At 41.1% G+C, this 21,641-nt stretch overlaps 1 protein-coding gene and 1 long non-coding RNA gene across 17 annotated transcripts in view; one reads left to right on the forward strand and one right to left on the reverse strand.

Annotated features, from left to right (window-relative positions):
* The window catches only part of LOC125643369 (uncharacterized), a 134,315-nt gene extending 130,799 nt beyond the window's left edge, over window positions 1–3,516 (reverse strand). For 2 of the 13 annotated variants that reach the window (XR_012670303.1, XR_012670304.1), the window contains exon 1: window positions 2,660–3,506. This is a non-coding gene — a long non-coding RNA (uncharacterized LOC125643369). Of the gene's footprint in view, window positions 1–1,367; window positions 1,528–2,659 lie in introns of all 13 variants that reach the window. The other 11 variants (XR_012670297.1, XR_012670296.1, XR_007358699.2 and 8 more) reach the window with 8 other exon arrangements.
* On the forward strand, window positions 1,498–15,875 carry NR2F2 (nuclear receptor subfamily 2 group F member 2). 4 transcript variants are annotated; one of them, XM_048865843.2, is made up of 4 exons: window positions 1,498–1,587; window positions 1,869–2,050; window positions 9,520–10,047; window positions 12,831–15,875. In XM_048865843.2, the coding sequence occupies exons 2-4, from the start codon at window positions 2,008–2,010 to the stop codon at window positions 13,103–13,105; spliced, it is 846 nt and encodes a 281-aa protein (XP_048721800.1). In that variant the 5' UTR covers window positions 1,498–1,587; window positions 1,869–2,007; the 3' UTR covers window positions 13,106–15,875. The 4 variants fall into 4 exon arrangements, with proteins under 4 accessions (XP_048721800.1, XP_048721798.1, XP_048721796.1 ...); XM_048865841.2 differs by having other exon boundaries at window positions 1,519–2,050; XM_048865839.2 differs by lacking the exons at window positions 1,498–1,587; window positions 1,869–2,050 and adding an exon at window positions 6,561–7,967 and having other exon boundaries at window positions 9,499–10,047.
* Window positions 15,876–21,641: the final 5,766 nt, after the last annotated feature.

The following is a 21,641-nucleotide window of genomic DNA, read 5'->3' on the forward strand; positions in this document are numbered from 1 at the left end:
AAGCACGAAAATTGTTATCATAAAACTGAATTATTAGGTCATCCTTTCATCCTTGGATTGCAAGGATAAACCCGGGGGGAGGTTTAATTCTCCCGTCCTCTGCCCCCCTCCCTCCCAACCCTTGGGATTGAGAGAAAAGGAACATTTGGGAAAGATGGTGTGTGGGGAGGGGGAGGCGTGGGCTAAGGGAGGAAATTACTTTACTACGTATCATATGCTTGTCAGCACACCTTAAGAATTCTCACCCGTAAGGGGTTTATTTTGCAGAGTGGGGAGGACTGCATGGGGGTGAGGGAAGTCTGAATGTCCCTCTGGCAATAATAAAAATTCATTCAACAGGGCTGTGTCTCCATCTCCCATGTACTGATCAGACTTCACAGGAGTGGAAACTTGTGTCGACAATAGTTAGGGTATTCATGAACAGTTAAAAGATTTCCTCAATTTGGGCAATATTGTGCGTTTATTCCTCCCCCCAGGCTGTGATGATAGTTGCCTTCATCGTTTTTTCATCCTTGTTTGAGGAGCTAAAACCCATTCCTAATTTTCATTAGCTCAGTAAACATGCAATTAACATTCAGAACTGTGGTGAACTTAATTCCTGTTTTAAGGCAAAGACAAGTAAGAGTGGAAGAAGGTTTGTTCCATTTGTCAAGTCTGACACACTTCTTACCATAACAGCTTCCTAAAATAAAAGATCTGTGTGTGTGTGTATGTGTGTGTGTGTCCCATTCTTTTCTTAAAACAAAAAGGAAGAAACAGGAATCCATTAAGTTTAAAACTGTACTAGACTGCCAAATGCAGCATAATGTATTCCAAATTGTCCCAAACTCTCCCTGAGCTAGCGTCTCGTTCATTAGGAAAGGAGGAAGGACTGTTTTGGGGGGGGGGGTAGAAAATGGGAGTAATCTCAGGTTTGCAACAGGAGCCTCAATTTTTTTTAAAAAAATTAACAAAGTAAAACCGCGAAGCCTCGCTTTGCATTTCTAAAGTTGCCATGTTTGTGAAGGGCTGGGGAAATGTCTTTCTAGGGGTTTTAATGAGCAACAGCGGGTTTTATAGATGGACTTGTTTTTTTTTTTCCCCCATTTTAAAATAACTATGTGGAGTAAGTCCTTCTAGCTGGGATTTCAGGGGCAGAGAGAGAGAGAGATTCCCCGGTTAGCTCCGATTCTTTTCCAGCTTGCTTTAGCATGTGCTTGCGTTCCCTACCGACCCTTCCCAGGACACTATCCCTTCACCACCCACCCCCCCCCCCCCACCCCCCAATTCCCTCTCTGTGCATGTGCTGATCGCTCGCCTGCAGCTGTTTGCGGTTTTTCTCTTGGCGGGTTTGAAATCGGGGGCATACATCCGACCACAACACTCACGAAGTTAGGAGATTTCACTCTTATTTATCTATATTGTTTCCGGCTGGACTGGGGGGGGGGGCTGTGGGGTTGTTGTTGTCCCCCCCCCTTTGTTTTGGTTTGGTTTTTAAGTCTCGGGTCTTTTCAGCTCCAAACAAGGTGTAGCAAGACGCTCTTCCTTCTAAGGAATGAGATGAGAGACAAGGATCACTCAAAGACATCTCTCCTACCTTGGGTTTGGGTGGGTTGTTTTTTTTTTCTCTCTCTCTTAAAGGCGAGGCGCACATTCCTAATAGCTATGTACAAAGCTCTCCCTCAAACCCTGTCTGGGCAAAGTTAGAGTGAGTGTTCAGTTGTTGTTTTTCCCCCCCCAAGGCTGAACGCTAATAACACACGGAAATCACTTCCCTTTAGGTTGGGGGAGATCTATTCCCTTCACCTTCCTTCTTTCTCCCCCCACCCCTCGAAGGCTGTAGCGTCCTTTTCTTTTATTTATTGATTTACTTTCTTTTTTTTTATCAGTTTGCACAATCGCTTAGATAAACACCCAGAAGGAGATTCTCGTTAATTACCCAACGCACCTCTTTTCAGGGGGGCAAACAGCGGTTTTTTGGGTTTGTTTGTTTCACCTGCCAAACTAAAGGAGAGGTAGAAAAAGAAGATGCAAGCGATTTGGGACCTTGAACAAGGCAAATATGGTTTTGGTATGTTTACTTATAGTTTCTTCTTCTTTCTCACTCTTTTTTTTTTAATGTGTTGTGATCTTGTGTTTCTCTTAAGAAAACAATTGTTAGATAACTTGCGTATTAAACTAGCGTTTCTAAGGTTACGTGGGTTGCTCGAAAGGGGTGGCGGGGGCGGGGGGGGGGAGAGACCCAGTGTCTGCAATTACAGCATCATCAGTTATCACGTCCTTTAGCAAAAATAAACAAAACGACCCCAAATCAGATTCAAAAGCTAATATACAAACGTGCATCAAAGTCATTTCAAACAAGAGTGAAGAACGAATAGCCCTTCTGTGAAAGGGTACTTGGTTATAGTAACTGACTAATTCTACTTGGTTATCGTAACTGACTATTAGGGATGGGGGGACTAAGTCTCTAACTTCACTGCTAGGGATTCTGCACGGACTTTTGTAATCGTGTGAAGCTGGCAGCGTTTTTTTATTAATTCTTATTATTACTATTATTATTTATTGTTATTTTGAGAAAGGTCGGTGTTGAATATGTTAGCGCTGAGGACCCGTCTCTCCCACCAGAAACAATTTCGGTTTTAAGCAAGTACAATGAGAAGAAGCAGGAATATATACTCACCATCGAAAGGTGCGGTTGGCAGCTGGTCTGCAGCTCTAAGGCAAATATTTATCCTTCTTTATGGCAAAAGGTGCAGATCTGACTTTAAGCAGCAAAACTGCTCTGTTCTGACAAAAGCGTGAGAGGCATGGCTTCTCATTTAAAAAAAAAATCACAAACCAATCACCCCCCCCCCCCCGTCCCCCCCGCTTAAAAATACCTATTCAACACAGGGCTTGGGAGAAACCCTGATGCAGAAATCTTACTGTCCGATCTAGGAGTGTCCAAGCCAATTAATTTTAAATCCTTAGGAATTAATCAGATTAAAATGCACAGAAGTTTCATTCTCGTATGTATACGTGAGCCAAAAGTCGTTTCCCTTTAAGAGATCCTTTTCTTTTAAAGTTGAATTTTAGGCAGATAAGAGACTTACACTAGGGGGCAGACAGATACTGTACTTGCTCCAATCTTAAGCAATTTTTTTCCCCTCTCTCACAGCATATGCTCTGATTTAGCACTGTAAATTTTTCAGAGGACCCAACTCTGACAGCCCCTGGTGATTTTCAAAGTACCACAAGCCAGTGGTTAAAAATTGCATTGACTTGGAAGTTCAGAGGCACACAATAGGAGCCACTTTCCCTATTCATGGAACTTCAGTGTGGTGGAAGAGAAAAACACACACATACTATATTCAGGGAGAAGAGGAATTCATTGCATTCTGTTAGACGTAACTGCTTTCCACTGAGTTCAGAGTGAAACTCGGTATTTGTTCGGTGCTGTATTCCTATTGCGATTTAATCTATAAAGAATTAGAGGACTATTAGGCAAGTTTCTGCCAGAAAAACAGATCTCCCCCTCTTTTCTAACGATTTACAGGGAGGCTATCCCAAACTTTATTTTAGTAAACATAAATCTTTCCGCCCTCCGCTCATTAAAATAAATTTACATCTGCAGTAAAATGGCAGGAGGGATTTATTCTTTTTTGTAAACAATAATAAATAATAGAATAATAATGATTAATAATACCATCCTACTTTCGAAATATAACTGTGCTATTATGACTTAGCTCTGATAAGGACATTTTAGAATCTTCCTCTATCAGCGATACACTCATTTTTCAAATATTATTCAGCAAAATTAGCTGCAGTTCATCATTATATTCATCTATTCCACATCAGCCTACATCGCAGGGGTGCTTTCAAATAAATAGCAAACTACCTAATAAATAGTTGTATTCTTGTATCCCTCGAAGAGCAAATAGTTAATCGGGGGTATTCTTCATTATAGTTTGAGTAATCCGAATATACTGGAGCTTTTAAGCATACATAGGTAGATCAAATATTCAAACTATTCATAATGTGGACCCTGTTAAAAAAATAAACGCTCTTTCTGCACTTGTTAAGATGTTAATGTTTTTAGATGATGAATTATCCCTGTGTACTTTATAAGATTTGAGAGAGGAAACCTTTTCCAAGACATGCCACATAAACTACATTCAACAACTATGTTTTATATTCTCAACCAAAAGGTGTGACCCCTAATGTCTGCGTTATTTGGAAATCATAAGGCAGCTCTCCACATTTTAACCGTAAAAGGTCCCTTCCCCCAACCCCTTTCTTTCTGTCTCCCCCTCGATTACTATTTAAGTTAAGGGTTTATATTGCTACATCATGATCAATTGGAATTCTACAGCCTGCCTTTGAAATTGACCAGGCGCGCATCTTTGTTGGTGGAATCTTATTATATTCCAGGTTTATAAACAGGACAGTGTCAAGTCTAGGTGCTTTTTACAACTTTCCAATCATCTCAGCACCTGCGGCTTTAGAGACATATATTATTTCTGCGGCAGAAGGGGTGTGCATGTGGCAACATGAAAAAGTGTGTGCGGAGGGGGAAAGCTGCTGCAATTAATCCTGAATATAGTTTTGTATGCATCTGTGTCCCCATGTTTCTACTTAGTTTGACTGTATGTGTATAAGTCCCCATCTCACACATGTGTTTATATGTATGTGTATATTTGTATAGAAGCAACTGTCTCCCTGTCCATTGATCTCTGTATTTTAAAATTGATTTCTATCTATCCATGCGTTTGTCTGTTCTGGTGCTTGCTGCAGATATTCAATAGAAAATAAACTAACTATCTCTGTTATGGTGCGTAGTACCCAGGTTCAATAGGGTATAAACAATTGCCCCTGTGTACTTAGATCGGTTACCTATTTAGAATTGCTCCGTATATAGTACAGAGGTTGTGCTACCGCGTCACAATGCCACCGAATCCCTGTGTGTTATCCGTGAATTTCTGCTTAGCCTAAAACAAAAAGAATAAAGTTGAATAGCTAGAAATGTATTACGTTATGACCAAACCGCCTCGCTTTCTGATAAAAGAAAAGAAATTCATATTCTGGAAAGCAGCATTGAATTTTTCCAACATAATGAATGTAAGATATGCTGTTCTCGATTAAATCATTGCTATTTCTGTAAACCCGGTGCAACTCAGAATAAATGTGTGGGTATGTGTTCACATATATAGATAGTCAGACATGTGTGGTGTGTATTTGTATGCTAATTATTTCCAGTGTATGTTTGGGTGTTTGATGAAAAGAATGGTTCTCGAAATGCCAGAGCAGTCAAGAAACAATGAAGTCTATACTCAACTATTCTGTGATCAAGTACCATATTCACTGATGTCTCTGTCTATATACATTGATAGATGTATCTCTAATATATATGTAGCATACATACAGACATTACACTAATGTGTATGGTATGCATACAGGTATCTCTACCTTTGCAAATAATCACTCACAATAGTTAGCTAGGGCTGCAGATACTGAAATTATAGTTTACAGCTAACTCCATTTTAGAGGGTTTTTTTAAAAATGATGCTGAATAAGGGTCATGATCATGTCTTTTAACTGCAGCATCCGAGTGACACAGTTATCTTTTTGTCAGCATCCTCTCCGCGGATTGAGCAATTAAAAGTTAAATCTACATACCTGTGAAACTTTAACCCTAAAGGGAGAAGGTAGTCACTGAAGAATATCAATTCTGAAAGCCCTCCTTCCCCAATTTTTGATTTATAAGAATCGCATCCGATCACCTTATTTAGCACAGTAGCTGTTATTTTTACCCTCCCTCCCCCTTGGGAAAAAAAATCCATCAGGAATTTATTTTTATGACATTATCACCACAATGGGGAACAGGAAAATGTAATTTAACTCTCTTGCTTACAGGTGATGATATGATCAGATTTTTTTTTTCCTCGTGCCTGATCAAAGAGTTAATAAAGTCTGAGCGCTACAAAGACTATTTCAGTCTCATTTTGCCATGGATATTTATATGGGTCTCCAGCCTTATTCCCCCCCCCCCACCCTTCCCATTCTTAGGAAAGATCCTGCAACTAAGGCAAAGTGAAAGTGCAAAGATATAATAACAATCATATTTTTTTAAAAAATCACCCCCACCCCCACCCCAGGCCTCCGTTCTCAGCTGTCCGCGAAGCGTTCTCCCTTTAGGACCGGGCAGCGCGCTTCGGCAGCCATGCCAGCCAGCGCAAGGCAGAGCGGCCCAATGAGAGGCGAGGGGAGGTCCGGGCGCTTTTGACCAGTCAAACACCGTCTGCTGCCTTATAAGGCGAGCGGTCGCCATGGTAACGTGCGCTAAGTTGCAGCAGTCGTGTCAAAGTTCACTATATAGAGAGCTCGGCGAGCTGATCGCAGGGAAAGCACTCACCACTCTGCCAGCCCCGCTCCTATACACCGCAGTCACTCCCTACCCCCCTTCTTAGCATATTTGATCACTTTGATTCGCAGTTCTTTTGCTTTTGCTTTTTTTTTTTTTTTTTTGCTTTTTTTTTTTTTTTTTTTTTTGCTGGGGGGGGGGGGGCTGATTGTCCCTCCTGTGCCTCTTCTCGTCTTGCCTTTTTTTTTTTTTTTTTTTTTGCATGAAGAACGATGCAGTTTTCTAGGTTGTGATCCTTCTTTCCCTCCTCCTCCTCTTCCTCCTCCTCCTCCTTGCTCTCCTCTTTTATCATTATCACTGGCTGAGCTCTAAGCTGGAGAGTTGACTCTTTCCCTTCACCTCCCCCTTCCCCCTCCCCCCCCCTCCCCTCCACCCCATGTGTTGTGTGAACCAACTGCGCTAAGAGCCCCACTTGCAAAGAAGGAGACGCGGCACAAGGCAGCGAGCAGCGGCGGCAGCGGCAGCAGGAGGAGAAGAAGCAGCAGCAAAATAAAGAAAAGAAAAGAAAAGAGAGAAAGAGAGAGCAGGAGAAAGAAGCAGCGGAAAGAAAGGGGCGGGGGGGGGGGAAGCCAAGCTGATCTCGGTTGATGTTTCCACAACCTGGACTTCAAAAAACTACAGCGAAGCCCTCCGCTTTCTGCGCCCAGAAAAGTCTTTTCAGTTGTGCAATTTTTTTTTTCCCCCTTTGCAGCCTGTGTGTCATCTGTAACCTTTTCTCCATTCTTATTTTGATGGCTTTCCTGAATGGCTAACTGTGAGCTTCCCTGGACCTGGCCCCCCGACACTCGCCTCTCCTCCTTCAACTCCTCTGCAGCAGATCAGCTCTAAGAGAGGGAGAGAGGGAGATCTTTGAAGAGATTTTTTTTTCCTCTCTCTCTCTCTCTCTCTCTCTCTCCCCCCTACCCCTACCACCCCCTTACTTTTCTGTCTTTACGCCAGACAATCGACTCGCAATCTGCCCCCCCCAACACCCCTCGTTCTCCGCCTTCGCTGGCATTTTTTTCTGTCCCCCCATCCCCTCTTTTCTCCTTTTTTAAGGGGAAAAAAAAGAGGGAGAGAGAGAGAGAAACTGCTGCAAAGCTGATCTGAAAACCAAGCAAACAAACTTTAAAAATAAAGGGGGGACAGGCAGTTTGGAAACGGTGTCCAATAGATATGGCAATGGTAGTTGGTGCGTGGCGAGACCCCCAGGACGATGTACCCGGAGCTCAGGGAACTCAGCCTGCTCAAGCCCCTCCAGTGCAAGGACCACCCGCTGGGGCCCCTCACACACCACAAACCCCGGGACAAGGAGGGCCCCCCAGCACTCCAGCCCAGACCAACCAGCCAAGCCAGCAGAGCCAAGGAGGAGACAAGCAGCAGCAGCAACAGCACATCGAGTGTGTGGTTTGTGGGGACAAGTCTAGTGGCAAACATTATGGCCAATTTACCTGCGAGGGTTGCAAGAGTTTCTTCAAGCGGAGTGTCCGGAGGAACCTGAGCTACACTTGCCGTGCCAACAGGAACTGTCCCATTGACCAGCACCACCGCAATCAGTGTCAGTACTGCCGGCTCAAAAAATGCCTCAAAGTTGGCATGAGACGGGAAGGTATTGGGATTTCATTTGTTTTCCAATTGTCAGTCACTGCATTTTGCTTTTCTGTTATTCCCCCCCCCCCCTTCAAGCAAATCTGTTTCTTTTTAAGAAAGGGGGAAAAAAGGCCAAATCAACAATAAACAGCGAGTGAGAGAAACTTTCCCTTAATTCAGAAAGAGGTATTGGGGGCTGGGGGGGGGGGGGCTTGCCTGCTTTCTCCGGCCCTCCTCATTGATGTGTGTGATTTGGCTGATGGAGGTTCATTGGAAGTGGATAGTTTAGGTTCAGCTGTTTAAGGAGGGAGATGGATCGTCTGAGGCGTGGTTACTTTTTTAATGTTTCCTCCTGCATGGGCAGCATTACACCCCCCCCTTCCCCAATTCGTGTGTGTATGAATTTATAGATAGAGAGATGAATACCTACCCCCATCACCCATCCTTACACAGGAGGTTCGAATTACTGTAGCAATGGAGCTCGCATCCCTGCAGGGCTCTTCTGCATTCCACTGTGGATTCGCAGTCTGGTTTTTAAAAATAAACCCGTCTTTTTTATTAATTATTAATTACTATTATTATTATTATTATTTTCTTCCCCACCCACCCCCAGGAGAGACAGCGAGAATGTGGTAAAAGGGACGGGAGAGGGAGGAAAGAAATAAGTAGCTGAGGGGTTCCTGATCCGTGCAAATCGAGTCTTTGTGATATAAAATTAGACGAGAAATATGAGCCTCCAGTCTTGCAATGGCGTGTTCTGTGTCTGGACGCTGCTATGTAGGTTAAGGGTTAGGGGGCTCTGGACTGCCTGGCTTGTCTTTTGTGTGTCTACAGGAGTAACTAACCTTGGCATATGCTAAATAACAAATCTAAGCCACGCACATTTCAGCCACTCTCCCTTCCTTCTGCATCTCTGGCTATTATTCCCTTTCCCTCTCGCTGTCACCATGTAAATTTATTAACAAAATGAAAGGCCCACTTTCCATGAGCAGCTGATAAAGGTGCTTTTCAGTAATAACCCTCGCCCGTCGCCTGGCTGTAGCTACCCGTCTATGTGTTGCAGGGGAATTTTACCTTTTTAAAGGATTGTAGAATAGTCAATAAATGCTGTCTGGGACGAGCACTTTGGATTTCGAAAGGTGTCTGCGCCCTCCCCACGCTGCAGCCCTAAATCAATAAGCAATATCAGCTGTAATGAAGAGGACCCCCCCCCCCCACCACACACACACACACACAGACGTTCGGTACATATGAGGAGGTGGGGGGGGGGGGTGAATTCTTGTGTGTTTAGGAACTGAGGATCCGTAGTGTCCTTAAAGCAGTTCAGAGCAGCAGCCTTGAGGCATGTACCCAGCGTTGCTTAGCTTTTATTGCTGCTTTTACTTTAATCAGGAACTGCAGAGCCCTGAACCAGACGCAGGCTGCACTCTGTCTGGAAAATGCATGTCGTCCCCCCCTCCCCACCCAGAAGCTGCCTTTACCCAGGGTCACACACAAAGTAGAACTTGATTGGAAAAGGATCGTAGCAATTCAGATATTAATTGCTGTAGTTTCTTCTTTATTTACTGCAGCCGTCCAGAGGGGCAGAATGCCACCCACACAGCCAACTCATGGTCAGTTCGCCTTGACAAATGGGGACCCTCTCAACTGCCATTCCTACCTATCCGGATATATCTCCCTTCTCCTGCGAGCAGAACCTTACCCAACCTCCCGCTTTGGCAGTCAATGCATGCAACCCAACAACATCATGGGCATCGAGAACATTTGTGAACTGGCAGCCAGGATGCTCTTCAGTGCGGTGGAGTGGGCCAGGAATATCCCCTTCTTCCCAGACCTCCAGATCACAGACCAGGTGGCCCTCCTCAGGCTGACCTGGAGCGAGTTATTTGTCCTCAATGCCGCCCAGTGCTCCATGCCCCTCCACGTAGCTCCTCTCCTGGCCGCTGCTGGCCTCCACGCTTCGCCGATGTCTGCTGACCGAGTGGTCGCCTTTATGGACCACATACGAATCTTCCAAGAGCAAGTAGAAAAACTGAAAGCATTGCATGTCGACTCTGCAGAATATAGCTGTTTAAAGGCCATAGTCCTCTTCACCTCAGGTAGGCAGCATTTATTTGCACTCTTCCCACCCCCAGCCGCCCCCTTTGAAATCGGTTCACTCTGGCAAAGTGTAAGAAGCTGGAAACCCCACCAGAATCATTGCTACATGTGTCCTTTTAGAAAAATGGTATGTGTTTCTGGAAGGAAGGCCTGGCCTATAAGCACCCTTAGAGGGAGCCTTCAAATAGTTTTAACAATGATGGGGGGGGGGGGGACTTTTAAGCACCAATAAGGCATGTGAGCCTCTGCCTTCCCCAGTGAAAAGAATGTTTGATTTAACAGTATAGCTCTGGCATTTAACGACACCAATCCGAACAGCGGCAAAAGCTGTCTGATGTTGTTAAAAGCAAGTCTTCCCATCCCTGAAAAAAAAGGATCATTTTATGGGCAACCACAAAACAACAACAACAAAAGCAGCCCTGTGATTTAAAAAGTGAATTAAAAAAAAAAAGTTAAGCGGTGAAAAGCTGAATTTAAAATACATTCGCTTCCATCCCATGAAATAAAATAAATCATATTTCCCAAAGAGCTGTCTCTGAGTGAAATAGAATATGGCAAGGAGCAGTGCTGTGTCGTTTAATGGAAGGGGGAAGTTTGTAGTTACACATAGCAGGAGTGGTATGGTCCAAAGTAAGTAGCGGTTTGTAAAAGATAATTCTCCAGTACATACATCTTAATAATATGAAAAAGTAACAGGAAAGGATTCTTAGCTGGGGCTTACAAATTTAATTCTATGGTTACACAGCTATTTCTCTGGAAGGAAATAATCAGAGCAATAAGGTGTTTCTTAGATAATTAAAAGTGGAAAATACGTGCCAACTTTTCCTGCATATAAATAGTATACTAGTTATAAAACAATCATTGAATGCATTGTGAAATCTAATTAACTTGCACCGTAGTTTAACCTGTGTGAGTAATAGACTTGATTTTAACTCTGGAGGCTATATATATAGAGAGAGATGTATGTATATGTATATATATTTAAATACATGCTTTCTAATTTGGGCACTACATTAGTCGAGGCTGCTAACTTTAAGGCGCAGCCGGTGACCCACTGTCTTGGACCTCTAGAAGTTTTGGATTAAGGTGGTTTTGTTTTCTTAAATGATTTCTTTTGTAACTAATTTGAAAGCTTGGGAAAGTGGCCACGTGATAAACATATGAATGGAAGCAGGACTTGTAAAATAATTACTCATCCAAGTTTTTTAAAGCCTGATATCAGGAAACAGAAGAAAAAAAATGTCGTTTCTGTGGAGTGGGGGGAGGAGGACTCACAATCCATTCCTTGTTGTGTTAAAGGGGGTCTGGGGAACCAAGTCATTTTCTGGACTTTGTCCAGGTTCTGGGTCGTGACCTAAACTTCCTTTTATATATTATTGCTTTGCAAGTAAAACTTTTTTTAAAAAAAGAAATTACTTGTGCTAAAGTCCTTAGGTGATCAATTAGCAGGGAGCATCTAGCCGTAGGAAAAGCAGAATGTACCGTTTGTTTGTGGGATGGTTATTTTATTTTCCTGTCATTTTTCAAGGATGCATTTTATTCCTCGCTCAAATTTTCAGCTCGGATTTTCCCCACCCCCCGCACACACACTCCCCAAAACAACCTTGATGAGTTTATTTCAAATGCTGGATTTCTAAAGAGCACTTTTTTAGCCTTTCAAGAAAACAATCGTCCGACACTGTCGTAACTGTTAAATTTATTACTATTTGCAAAATGTGAGGCCTGGCATGCAAATTGCCTCCCAACTAGATAAAGGTTTCTGTTATCTGATTTTTGTGGAAATACACACATGCAAATATAGGGTTATGCATGCAGCTTCTCAGATGCCCCAATAACGCTCAATGATGTAAAACAGACACTCACATAGATGTATATGATGTTTGCGTTTTTATTTGTTCCCCTCTTTTTTTTTTCTTTATTGAAAATCTGGGTCCTAATGACTCGCAGAATATGCATGTGTTAGCCCTATGCCTAAGAAGCCACAGAGAGGTCAGGTCACACCCTGTGCTCTTTCAGAACAGACGTCTCTGATTTAAAGGGAACTTATTGTATTTTAGCGTATCAGAAAAATGTCCAGACCATATCAGTGAGTTTTCGTCTTGTAGAGGATTTGGGTGTAAAAGAAAAGAAAAAGAAAAAGTGAGAAAAAGAAAAAGAAAGTGGGGAGGACAGCTCAAACGAACAGAGAGATCACAGTTTGCATGGCTGCCTCTGAATAGGCTAAACTGACAAGATCAGTTTTAAAGGGCCACTTAAATCAGTTTCAAAGACTGAAGAAAAACGCGTTGTCTTCTTTGGGGGAGAATCTGTTGCTGGATCTGGGGCGCCGTTATGCTTTGCTGGGCCAGTTTTTATTATTAATTATTATTGCTAATAATTATCATTCCTTCTAGCCATATGATGAGACTCTTCCCAATTATTTTCCGAGTGGGAAAGAAATAGTGGCTTATTCCCCGCACGCTTTTCAACCTTTGCAAATTAATAATAAATAATAATAAAAAAATGACACTTTCCCAGCATCTCAGTATCAACACCTAGGTCAGTAGTGCAATCAAACCCTCAGATCTTAAAGCTGTGTTTAATTCTAGAGCAGACCCCTCCGGAAGGTGGAATATATATATTCACCTTTTGCTAAAAACGTGCTTAGCTCTGAGGGCGACATGATCAACCACTATCTACGCCTAATTTTACCAGGTTTTTTTTTTTTAAAAAAAAAACAATCTTCTTTAAACTGATTGTTTTCTTTTTTTTGTTTTTGTTTTTTTTTTAACCTTTCTTCCAGATGCCTGTGGTCTCTCTGATGTAGCCCATGTTGAAAGTTTACAGGAGAAGTCACAGTGTGCTTTGGAAGAATACGTTAGGAGCCAGTATCCCAACCAACCAACGCGATTCGGGAAGTTACTACTACGTCTTCCCTCCCTGCGCACTGTCTCATCTTCTGTCATAGAGCAATTGTTTTTCGTCCGTTTGGTAGGTAAAACCCCAATAGAAACCCTAATCAGGGATATGTTACTGTCTGGCAGCAGTTTTAACTGGCCTTATATGTCCATTCAATAAAATATTGGAGAAAAAAATTAAAATATATATATATTGAGAAGGGAGATGAAAGAGAGGGAAAGGAAAGCAAATGACATTTGGGTTCTGGTGGTTGCTTATATTTCCTTCTGCTAAGGATGTTACAAGTTTGCTAAAAGAAGACAGGGGAAAAATAATGGACTGTGAATTAAAAAAAAAAAAGACTCTCAAATGAACTTTTACAGAATGCATTAAAAACTCCCGTGTCATTAAGAGAAAAAAACTTGCTACTTGTCATTTCTTTTGTTTAAAAAATAAAGGGGAAAGAAAAGTAAAAGAAAAAAAGAAAGAAGGAAGGAAATACATTAGGGTGGGTTTTTCTTTTTTCTTTTCTTTTTCTTTTCTTTTGTGGGGTAAACTTTTTAAAGAAAAATATCTCGCTGAAAGTGCTTTTAAAGGAAATTTGGAGAAAATTAGCAATGGAAAAAAGTAAGTCTTTTTTTTTTCCAAATTATTAATTGTCCTATGTGTCTATGTACCTATAGTTGTTCTTTTTTGTATTTTTCTGGTTTCAAACCAGGTTATTCTGTGGTTCTATAATAATTTTTTGATATAATCTTGGCTTCTTTAAAAAAAGTGTATCCTTAAAATATATGTTCTGAAAGAATTAAAACTGAGTCCATGAAAGTATCATAGGAATAAAGGAAAAGAAAAGGAAAAAACCCCTCAACAACACAATGATGGAAGCGCACTTAGAGGTGGTGACCCAAAATTTAGCTTGAAGCTGAGAGAGAGAGCTATAATTATATAGGCCCGAATGAACCACATGTCACTTAACTACCCCAAAAAACTAGGTTTTTGATATTTTCAGACAGAAAATGAACTGTGGGGATTTATTGTAGGTAGAATGAATTGTGTCCAAGACACATTATGGTTTTGATTAAAAAAACAAAAACTAAAAACTAAAAACAAAAAAAAACGAAAAAAAAACAAAGTGAACTTTTGTAATTTGGATTGGGTTCCACATAGTTCTTCATGAATTGTTATTAAACTCCTCTATCTGTTTGTATATTTGCAAGCCCTTTGTATTATAATAATTGTTGATATTTTCCCTTTTTAAAAAAATATCATTGAAATCAGCATGACAAAATAACACTGTTGGCACTTATAGATAACGTGATTGATTCAGTATCTTAGAGTTTACAGTTTTGTGTTTAAAAAAACTGAAGGTTTTTTTTTTAAGTGCAACATTTCTGTATACTGTAAAAGTTATAATAACTGAACTGTTTGGTCGAGTCTTTGTGTGTTATATTCCAAGGAAAATTGAAAGTATTCAGAAATTAAAATATTATTTGATATCTGAAACTTGTTTGGCTGTCATAAATGTCTTTCAGAAACCACATTACTTCTCTATAGTTTGTAGTCATATAAATCCATAGGCAATTGATTTGTTTACTTGTCACAATAAGTTTGTAGCAGACTTATAGTAGTGTATTTACCTGTTTAATTCGGGAGTGGGGTTGGGGGACTTAAATTCATGGTTTATCTTTGGTTTAGGAAGTACTATATTGAAATGGTAAACCATTGCCCCCCATTCATCTAATCCTCCTGTTAATTAAAAATGGATTTTCTAGAGAAGGCTCTTATTTTTGTCACACTTAAGTGCCTGCATAGGAAAGGTATTGTTGTGAAAAAGTATTAGAATTCTGAAGATCAGTATCTATTTTATGATCAGAATGGGAGGAAAAATCTTTTGTAAATTTCTGACATACACGCACAAGATCACTGGAGCAAGGTAATAGCAGTATTGTAAATACAGGTCAGTTGTTTGCAATGAGTTTTCTTTAAGCATGTGTGATTTTTTATAATACTCTGTAACTGCCATCTATCGTTGTCATTGAGAGGTCTTCAAATGGAGTGACTTAGCTTGTAGGACTGAGGAGACTGTTTTTAATGTGTATATATAATAGCAAGTGGGTTTTAAAAAAATTGGTCAGTGAAAGCATGGCCAGAGGTTCGCAACATATTTTATATTTGGGATATGTGAATGTATATGTACCTCTGCTTACAAACATACATCTGCAGGGCCCTATATTGCAATCCTCCCGCAGGCAAAGGTCCCATTCAGGTCAGTGGGAATTTTGTCTGCGTAAGTGCTGCAGGATCGGATACACAATTTGTGTATTTAATACTTACTATCCCTTGTCATCGCAAATAAAATTTGAAGGAAGGAAAGACACGAAGCAGGGTGATCTGATTTTGAAATCGGTTGCTTTCTTTTTTCTGTGCATGTGTGAGTGTGTGTGTCCCGTCCCCCACCTATGGTCTATAGCAGATGCTTTGTATATGAAAGCTTGCAATTCTGTCCTTGTGTGAGGCTTCCCACCCCCTCTACCACAAGTTACTACACCATGTTGTGGTTTAAAAAAAAAAAAAAAAAAAAAGCAAGAGAGATAATTCTTTAAAGTCGATTAAACCCTGATCTTCCGCCCAGTTAGACCCATCTGTGGAGGGGTGGGGGGGAATGATATATATAATTGTGAATTTGAGCAGTTTTACACCCGAACCACGGCTGATTTTATATATATAAATTGCGTGTGTGTGCGTGTGTTACTGAAGGGGATTGCTGACCTCTGGATTTAGCTTTTTCTATTGCAAGTGCTCTCCATGTGAGTGAGTGTGTGTGAAGTTTTTATTCCAGCTAAGACCACAGGATCTTTACTTGTTTGTTTTGTGTTAGTTTATTGTAAGCAACCGTTTGCTGTACATTGTTATTGGCATTAAATTATAATTTATGATTTTCAAATCAAAAGACATTCCCTGGTTGTTGTTTTTTTATGTTTGAAAACCTGTAAGCTATCTATAGAGATCTCTGTTTTTGCAGCTAGCTTTGGTTCACAAAAAATAAGAGTAAACAGAAAATGCATAGGGTGGATGCAAACAAAAAAACCCATGTATATATGTTTGGAATGCTCAGAGGAGGATTTGTTTAGGGACTTGCATTAGGTTTAAGTTTATAGCATTTAAAGAAAGTTTTTCTTTTCATGCTGAGTTAGAACAAAAGACCTATCCAACGACTGAGTTGGACAAAAGAGGAGGGCTGGGAATGAGAGGCTTGTTCTATGTGAAATTGACGAGATCTTTTTTTTTAAAAAAAAAAGCTGTTAAACATGGCGACTCTTTCCTCTTAAGTGTCTATTCCCCCCCCCCTTTTGCGGGGTTTTTTATCTGATCTGAATTCGCTGTTTCTGCCACCTCCACCAGTGCTTGGGATGGAAGGGAAACAAACAGCCCAACGCGAACCACAATAGTAAAAGCAAAGAGGCGATCGCTTGCTTTTAAGACACTTTAAAACATGTCTCGAGAAGGACTCCCCCACCCCCCCCCTTACCTCCAAACCTTTCCCAGTTAGCTTCACTCCCCATGTCTGGGCAGGGGGAGGTTTATCTCAAAAGTTAACACAAAGCGGGTTAAAGGACGGGCATCGAGGATCGGACCAACCGAGGCGGGGGCGAGGGGGGGGGGGGGGGCTTGCACTTTAGTTTAAAACGCTGGCTGCAAAGTGCCCTGCGCTGCTGGCGCGGCGCTGAATTCCCCCTTTAACCCTCCCCAAATAGCGCGGGGGTTCTGGTTCCTCTAAGCCGGGATGTGCGCGCTCAGTGGGATTTCGGGGGTGCGTGGTAGGGGAGACGAAGCGCGTGGAAGTATCCCTTGAAGCCTGCTTTTGACTTGGTGTCCTATTAGCTCAGCCAACATGGCGTCTCCCAGTAGTGCACTACAAGAGCCTGGGCTGAGCTGCGAAGCAAAAAGGCAGCGCTTTAGTAATAGGAAACACATTGGGTGCAAAATAGAAGAGACAGCAGAGAAACAAAAGGAAAAGCGAAGGGCCGGTCCGTCTGTAACCAGAAAACCGCCGTGGAAAACTCCAGGCGAAGCAAGTAAATGCAGGTCCGAAGTGATTCTGTAATTAACCAAGCAGGGATCTAATCAGAGAAAACATTAACGACGTCCCTCTCCATTCAGCGCCCCCCCCCCCCAATCCAGTGGATTTGAATGAACGCTTTTCCTCCCTCCCTCCCCTCCTAACAAACAGGTTTGAAAAGCCGGTATCAGAAACCGATCTCTCTGCCTGGATGGTGTATTGAAAGTGTGTGTGTGTGTGTGTGTGTGTGTTTTCGGGGAGGTGCAGAATAATTTAAAAACAACAACAGCCCACCACCAAAGACAGTCCCCTATCAATTCTCATTCATCCATGAGCTGTGTTTGGTATTTGTATGTGCTGTAGGTAGTAGGACATTTGCATACCCAGGCGTTTGGTGAAGGAGTTAAAAGAGATCCTTTAGTATAGGTGGGTTCAGAACATTAGAAGACTTATAGCCAGACACGTGTAGGTAAATTTATACATCTGCAGAGAGATCTCCCATCCAGAGATGGTATACAGTCTGAATATAAATTACCTGTGGAAAAATCTCTCCCAAACAAGCTTTTGCCTCCTCTTCAGCTCAATGGCCATTGAAATCAAATAAGATCTATTCAGAGTGTTACATCAGGGCTTGTTCTTCATAGAGAAAGGGGTTCTCGAGAAGGTTCATTTGGGGGAAAAAAATGTCAAGACACTTCCTAACCCCTGTCATATGCACGGACAGCAAGCAGGATTTAAAAATATACATGGATTTTTAAAAAAAAAATTAAAACTTTATTGGGTCCTGCGAATCATCCTTTGCTTCACTTCGCTTTGTACAGGGGAAAGAGAGATTCGGAGAAATTCAGGCCTGGTCAGGATTTATTGAAGTTGGGTTTAAAAAAACGTGCTTCAGATGATTTTTCCCATTTTCTCAGATTTCAAAGGCTCCCCGCAGTGCGGCTGCCTAATTAATGGTGAAATTCAGCTAAATCTAATTATGCAGTAATTTTAAAGCAGTTAGTCCTGGGCGTTGGTTTGTAATAGGACCCTAGGTTTTTTGTTGTTGTTGTTTTTTTTTTTTTTTAAGTTTGCTTAATGTGTTGGTTTAGGGAGGGTGGGAGAGCAGCCTTTTGTGTAGCGCAGATATGCAAAAAAATACAAAAATACCTAGCGAGGCGGAGAAACGTGCTTTAAATCGTAGGCGACAGGAGGATTGAATAAGACGCACCAGAAAAAGTGTAAATAACACACTAGTTAATAGGTGACCATAAAGGTATTTTTGGCCTATGGATTTCCAAGCCCCAGCTATTGTGGATGCTACAGTCAATGTAAATACAGGGACAACACAATCTCTTCCTATTTCTCCCATTGAACGTCTACTGTCATTACAGCAAGAGGTTTGTGCTCACGAAGTTATAAATCTTATCGCCCTTTTGATAACGCACTTGTAATCAGTTAGCATCGTATTCAAACCCAATTGTAAAACTGCCTAATTTAATATGTCATAGGTGTCATTAAAACTTTGTGGTTTTTTTCCTCACTCCCGCCTGCCCCCCATAAGTAAAACGTCAACAGCTCTAGCGTGGTAGCTGGGAGGACCGATTGCTCAGGGACCTGGCTTGGTTTTGAGAGAGATTCCATTTTTTTTATTATTATTTATTGATTGTTATTAAAATTATTGTTGACTCTCCCCATCGAGGTATTCGGAACCGTTTATATGATATTAGGACGGGTGAGGACAATAATGGAATCCTTCTCTTTCCTCCCCAGTTGCAAGCTCCAAAAGGATTTCTTTTTGACAAAAACTTGTCTTACGATTAGCTAAGCAAACACATCTGCTTTCCTAGTTTGGGCTGAGTTAATTATCAAAACAAAGGGCCCGCTTTTCTTTTACCTTGCTGGAAAGAATATGTTATTTCAGGAGTCCTCTTGTCCACTCCCCCACCCCCTTTCCAAGCCCTTCCATTGCGGCAGCAAGTTAAAATTATTGGGATTACTGCTGGGGAAATGAGTTTGCGCAGTCTTCCTAATGTAAAGCTTGATCATTACCCTCCTTGGAACAAGATTTTTCCACTGAATATCCTTTCTACTAGGAGGAGGTAGGGGGAAGAAGGGAGTTAGAATTGCGGGCCAAGTTAGCAGCAATCTGAATCAAGCTTGCACTGGGTTGATTTTATTTGACAGAGAGTGTGAAGCTGAACTCCATAATTTGCACTTCTGTTCTTTTATTAGGGTTGGACAACGAACTAATGAGCTTTCCCCCAGCACAGTGTCACTTGTATTAATTTTCTTATGGAAACTTTTAGGTAGTGGAAGTGTTCTTTAAAGGGGGGGGGGAAATGTGGAGGAGGGACAGTTTTTGAGTATTTTCTTAAAATTCGGATACCGGCTGTGTGTTTTAGGCTTCAGGTCTTTGGTTAAAGGAAGCCCACAGTGTGTTAAGAAGAATAAACTCCAATCTAGTGTGTGAATTTTAGTCAATATAGCCGCTTGTTCTATACCTGAGTGTTCAATTGTTGTGAATCGAATTTAGAATCCCTACCAGTCCATATTCTACACATACACAGAAAGAGAGAGAGTTAGTATCCGTAGTTATCATTCTAATAAAAAAAAATGAGGAAATATACGTGGGATCAGAGCGGTGGAAAGGTAGCAATGCCAACGGAATTTGACCAGATCTCAGCTGGGGACAGTTGACTTTGTAGACCGAAGAGGTGACTTTTAAAACCTACCTGAACGCTAGTAAAACAAGGATCTTCTAGTAAGAAATATAAAGGCACAAGGCAAAATGAAGGATTCCCACAAAAAGAAGGGCGAAGTCTTTACAACTCCGTCCCAACCAACGCGTGAAACGGAATAAATCGTCTCAACCCTGCCATATATTCGAGCCTTGCAATATTTTGACTTTGGATTCCAGTGTGTTTTCTTTGAAGTGGGCCCTTCGGTTTATTAAGGCAGTGAGAGGAACTCAGCAATCCTCTTTGAACCCCGCTTGGTTTAACTATTTTACACAAGTTTGCCCAGGTCCCTGGAGATTCTTCAATTGAAGAAGATTGAAATTAGAGTTAAAAGCTGGAAGGCGGGCGGGGGCTTGTGTGAAAGAGTGTGATGAGTCTATTGCAAATGGTCATATATCGTTTGATGTTATAGAAAGAAACAAAAAATATACAGAGGTTTGTCTGATACAGACAAATAAATGTCACTATTAGACTCCTAAGGCGTGCCAGGAAAATATAGTATTTAGGTCATATGTGAACATGCTTATGTGGCAGTTTTACTCCAAAACTTTGTCTTTTTCTCTTTTCCTTTCCTTTCTTTTTCTAGTAAATTGGTGTTAACGTGTGTCTTTATGTTCTGTCTATAACTAGGATGTAATCAGGCGCCCCATGTCTCTCTCTAAAAGCATTTAATAAATGTCTATTAAAGCGCTACAAATGTAAGATAAATTTAGTGGCGCTGCTGTCTCCCTGTATCCAAACGATAATGATGGATTTATCAACAGGGATTCGCCTTCAGCGCAGTGAGAGAGATTTACTCAACAAATAGTCGGAAAAGCACCCACCCAAATACAATTATTTATACAGGAACGGATTTCTTACAGCGCCATATATTCTGAACCAAATTCGCTTTCTTTCTTTCTTTCTTTCTTTCTTTCTTTCTTTCTTTCTTTCTTTCTTTCTTTCTTTCTTTCTTTCTTTCTTTCTTTCTTTCTTTCTTTCTTTCTTTCTTTCTTTCTTTCTTTCTTTCTTTCTTTCTTTCTTTCTTTCTTTCTTTCTTTCTTTCTTTCTTTCTTTCTTTCTTTCTTTCTTTCTTTCTTTCTTTCTTTCTTTCTTTCTTTCTTTCTTTCTTTCTTTCTTTCTTTCTTCATACTAAATGGAGCCACGATGTATCTTCTGTTTCTCTGCTTTTGGAGATGTTTTGCTGTCTGTGGTTAGTGGTGTTTCGCAGCCTATAATAAACTGTATCTCGATGGATAATTGTGCACTTTGCTTTGCTTTACACTTTCTCTCTCCCCCCCCCGCCCCCTTTTGCTTGTTTCCTTTGCTTTAGCAAAAATGACGATGACGTGTGTATTTGGTATCGCAAGTCGTTAAGTTTCCGAGTACGAGACGGACGATAAAAGGGCAAAGATAACCTTCGAATTTCTATGTCTCCCTAAATATTTGCGATCCGCTCTTAGGAAACCGATCTCCCCAAAATGATTCCGTGTACCCCTGTTTAAATTTCAACTTTAATGTGCTTAACTCTTGTATTAGTCCTCCCTCACCTTTTATTTGAACTCCTCTATTCCTGCAAATGTGAACGAGAGAAAGAAAAAGAGCCACCTTAATTCCAGAACTGTCAAATCCTGAAAAATTTTCTCCATCGTTATAAAACTTTAGATTATTTCCGCTTTCTAGAAACTGTATCATGAACTCAGATGTTCCCGTCTGTCCCCATGTCCCTATTTCTCCGATTCCCCTGAAAGATGTTTGTGCTGATTTGGTGGAGTTTGAACAACGGAATTCTAACAGCTGTCTTCATTCTGAAACATTTAACCTTAATTTCTTACTTTCTTTCCTGACCATAGCTGCTCATATTTAATTATGCTGGACACCCGAATTAAGTATACATCATTCGATGAACCACATCGACTTGTTAGGAGAGTACTTATTTTATTTTATTTTATTTTTA

The sequence above is a fragment of the Caretta caretta genome, chromosome 10 (genome assembly GCF_965140235.1).
Source record: "Caretta caretta isolate rCarCar2 chromosome 10, rCarCar1.hap1, whole genome shotgun sequence".
Classification (NCBI taxonomy): domain Eukaryota; kingdom Metazoa; phylum Chordata; order Testudines; family Cheloniidae; genus Caretta; species Caretta caretta.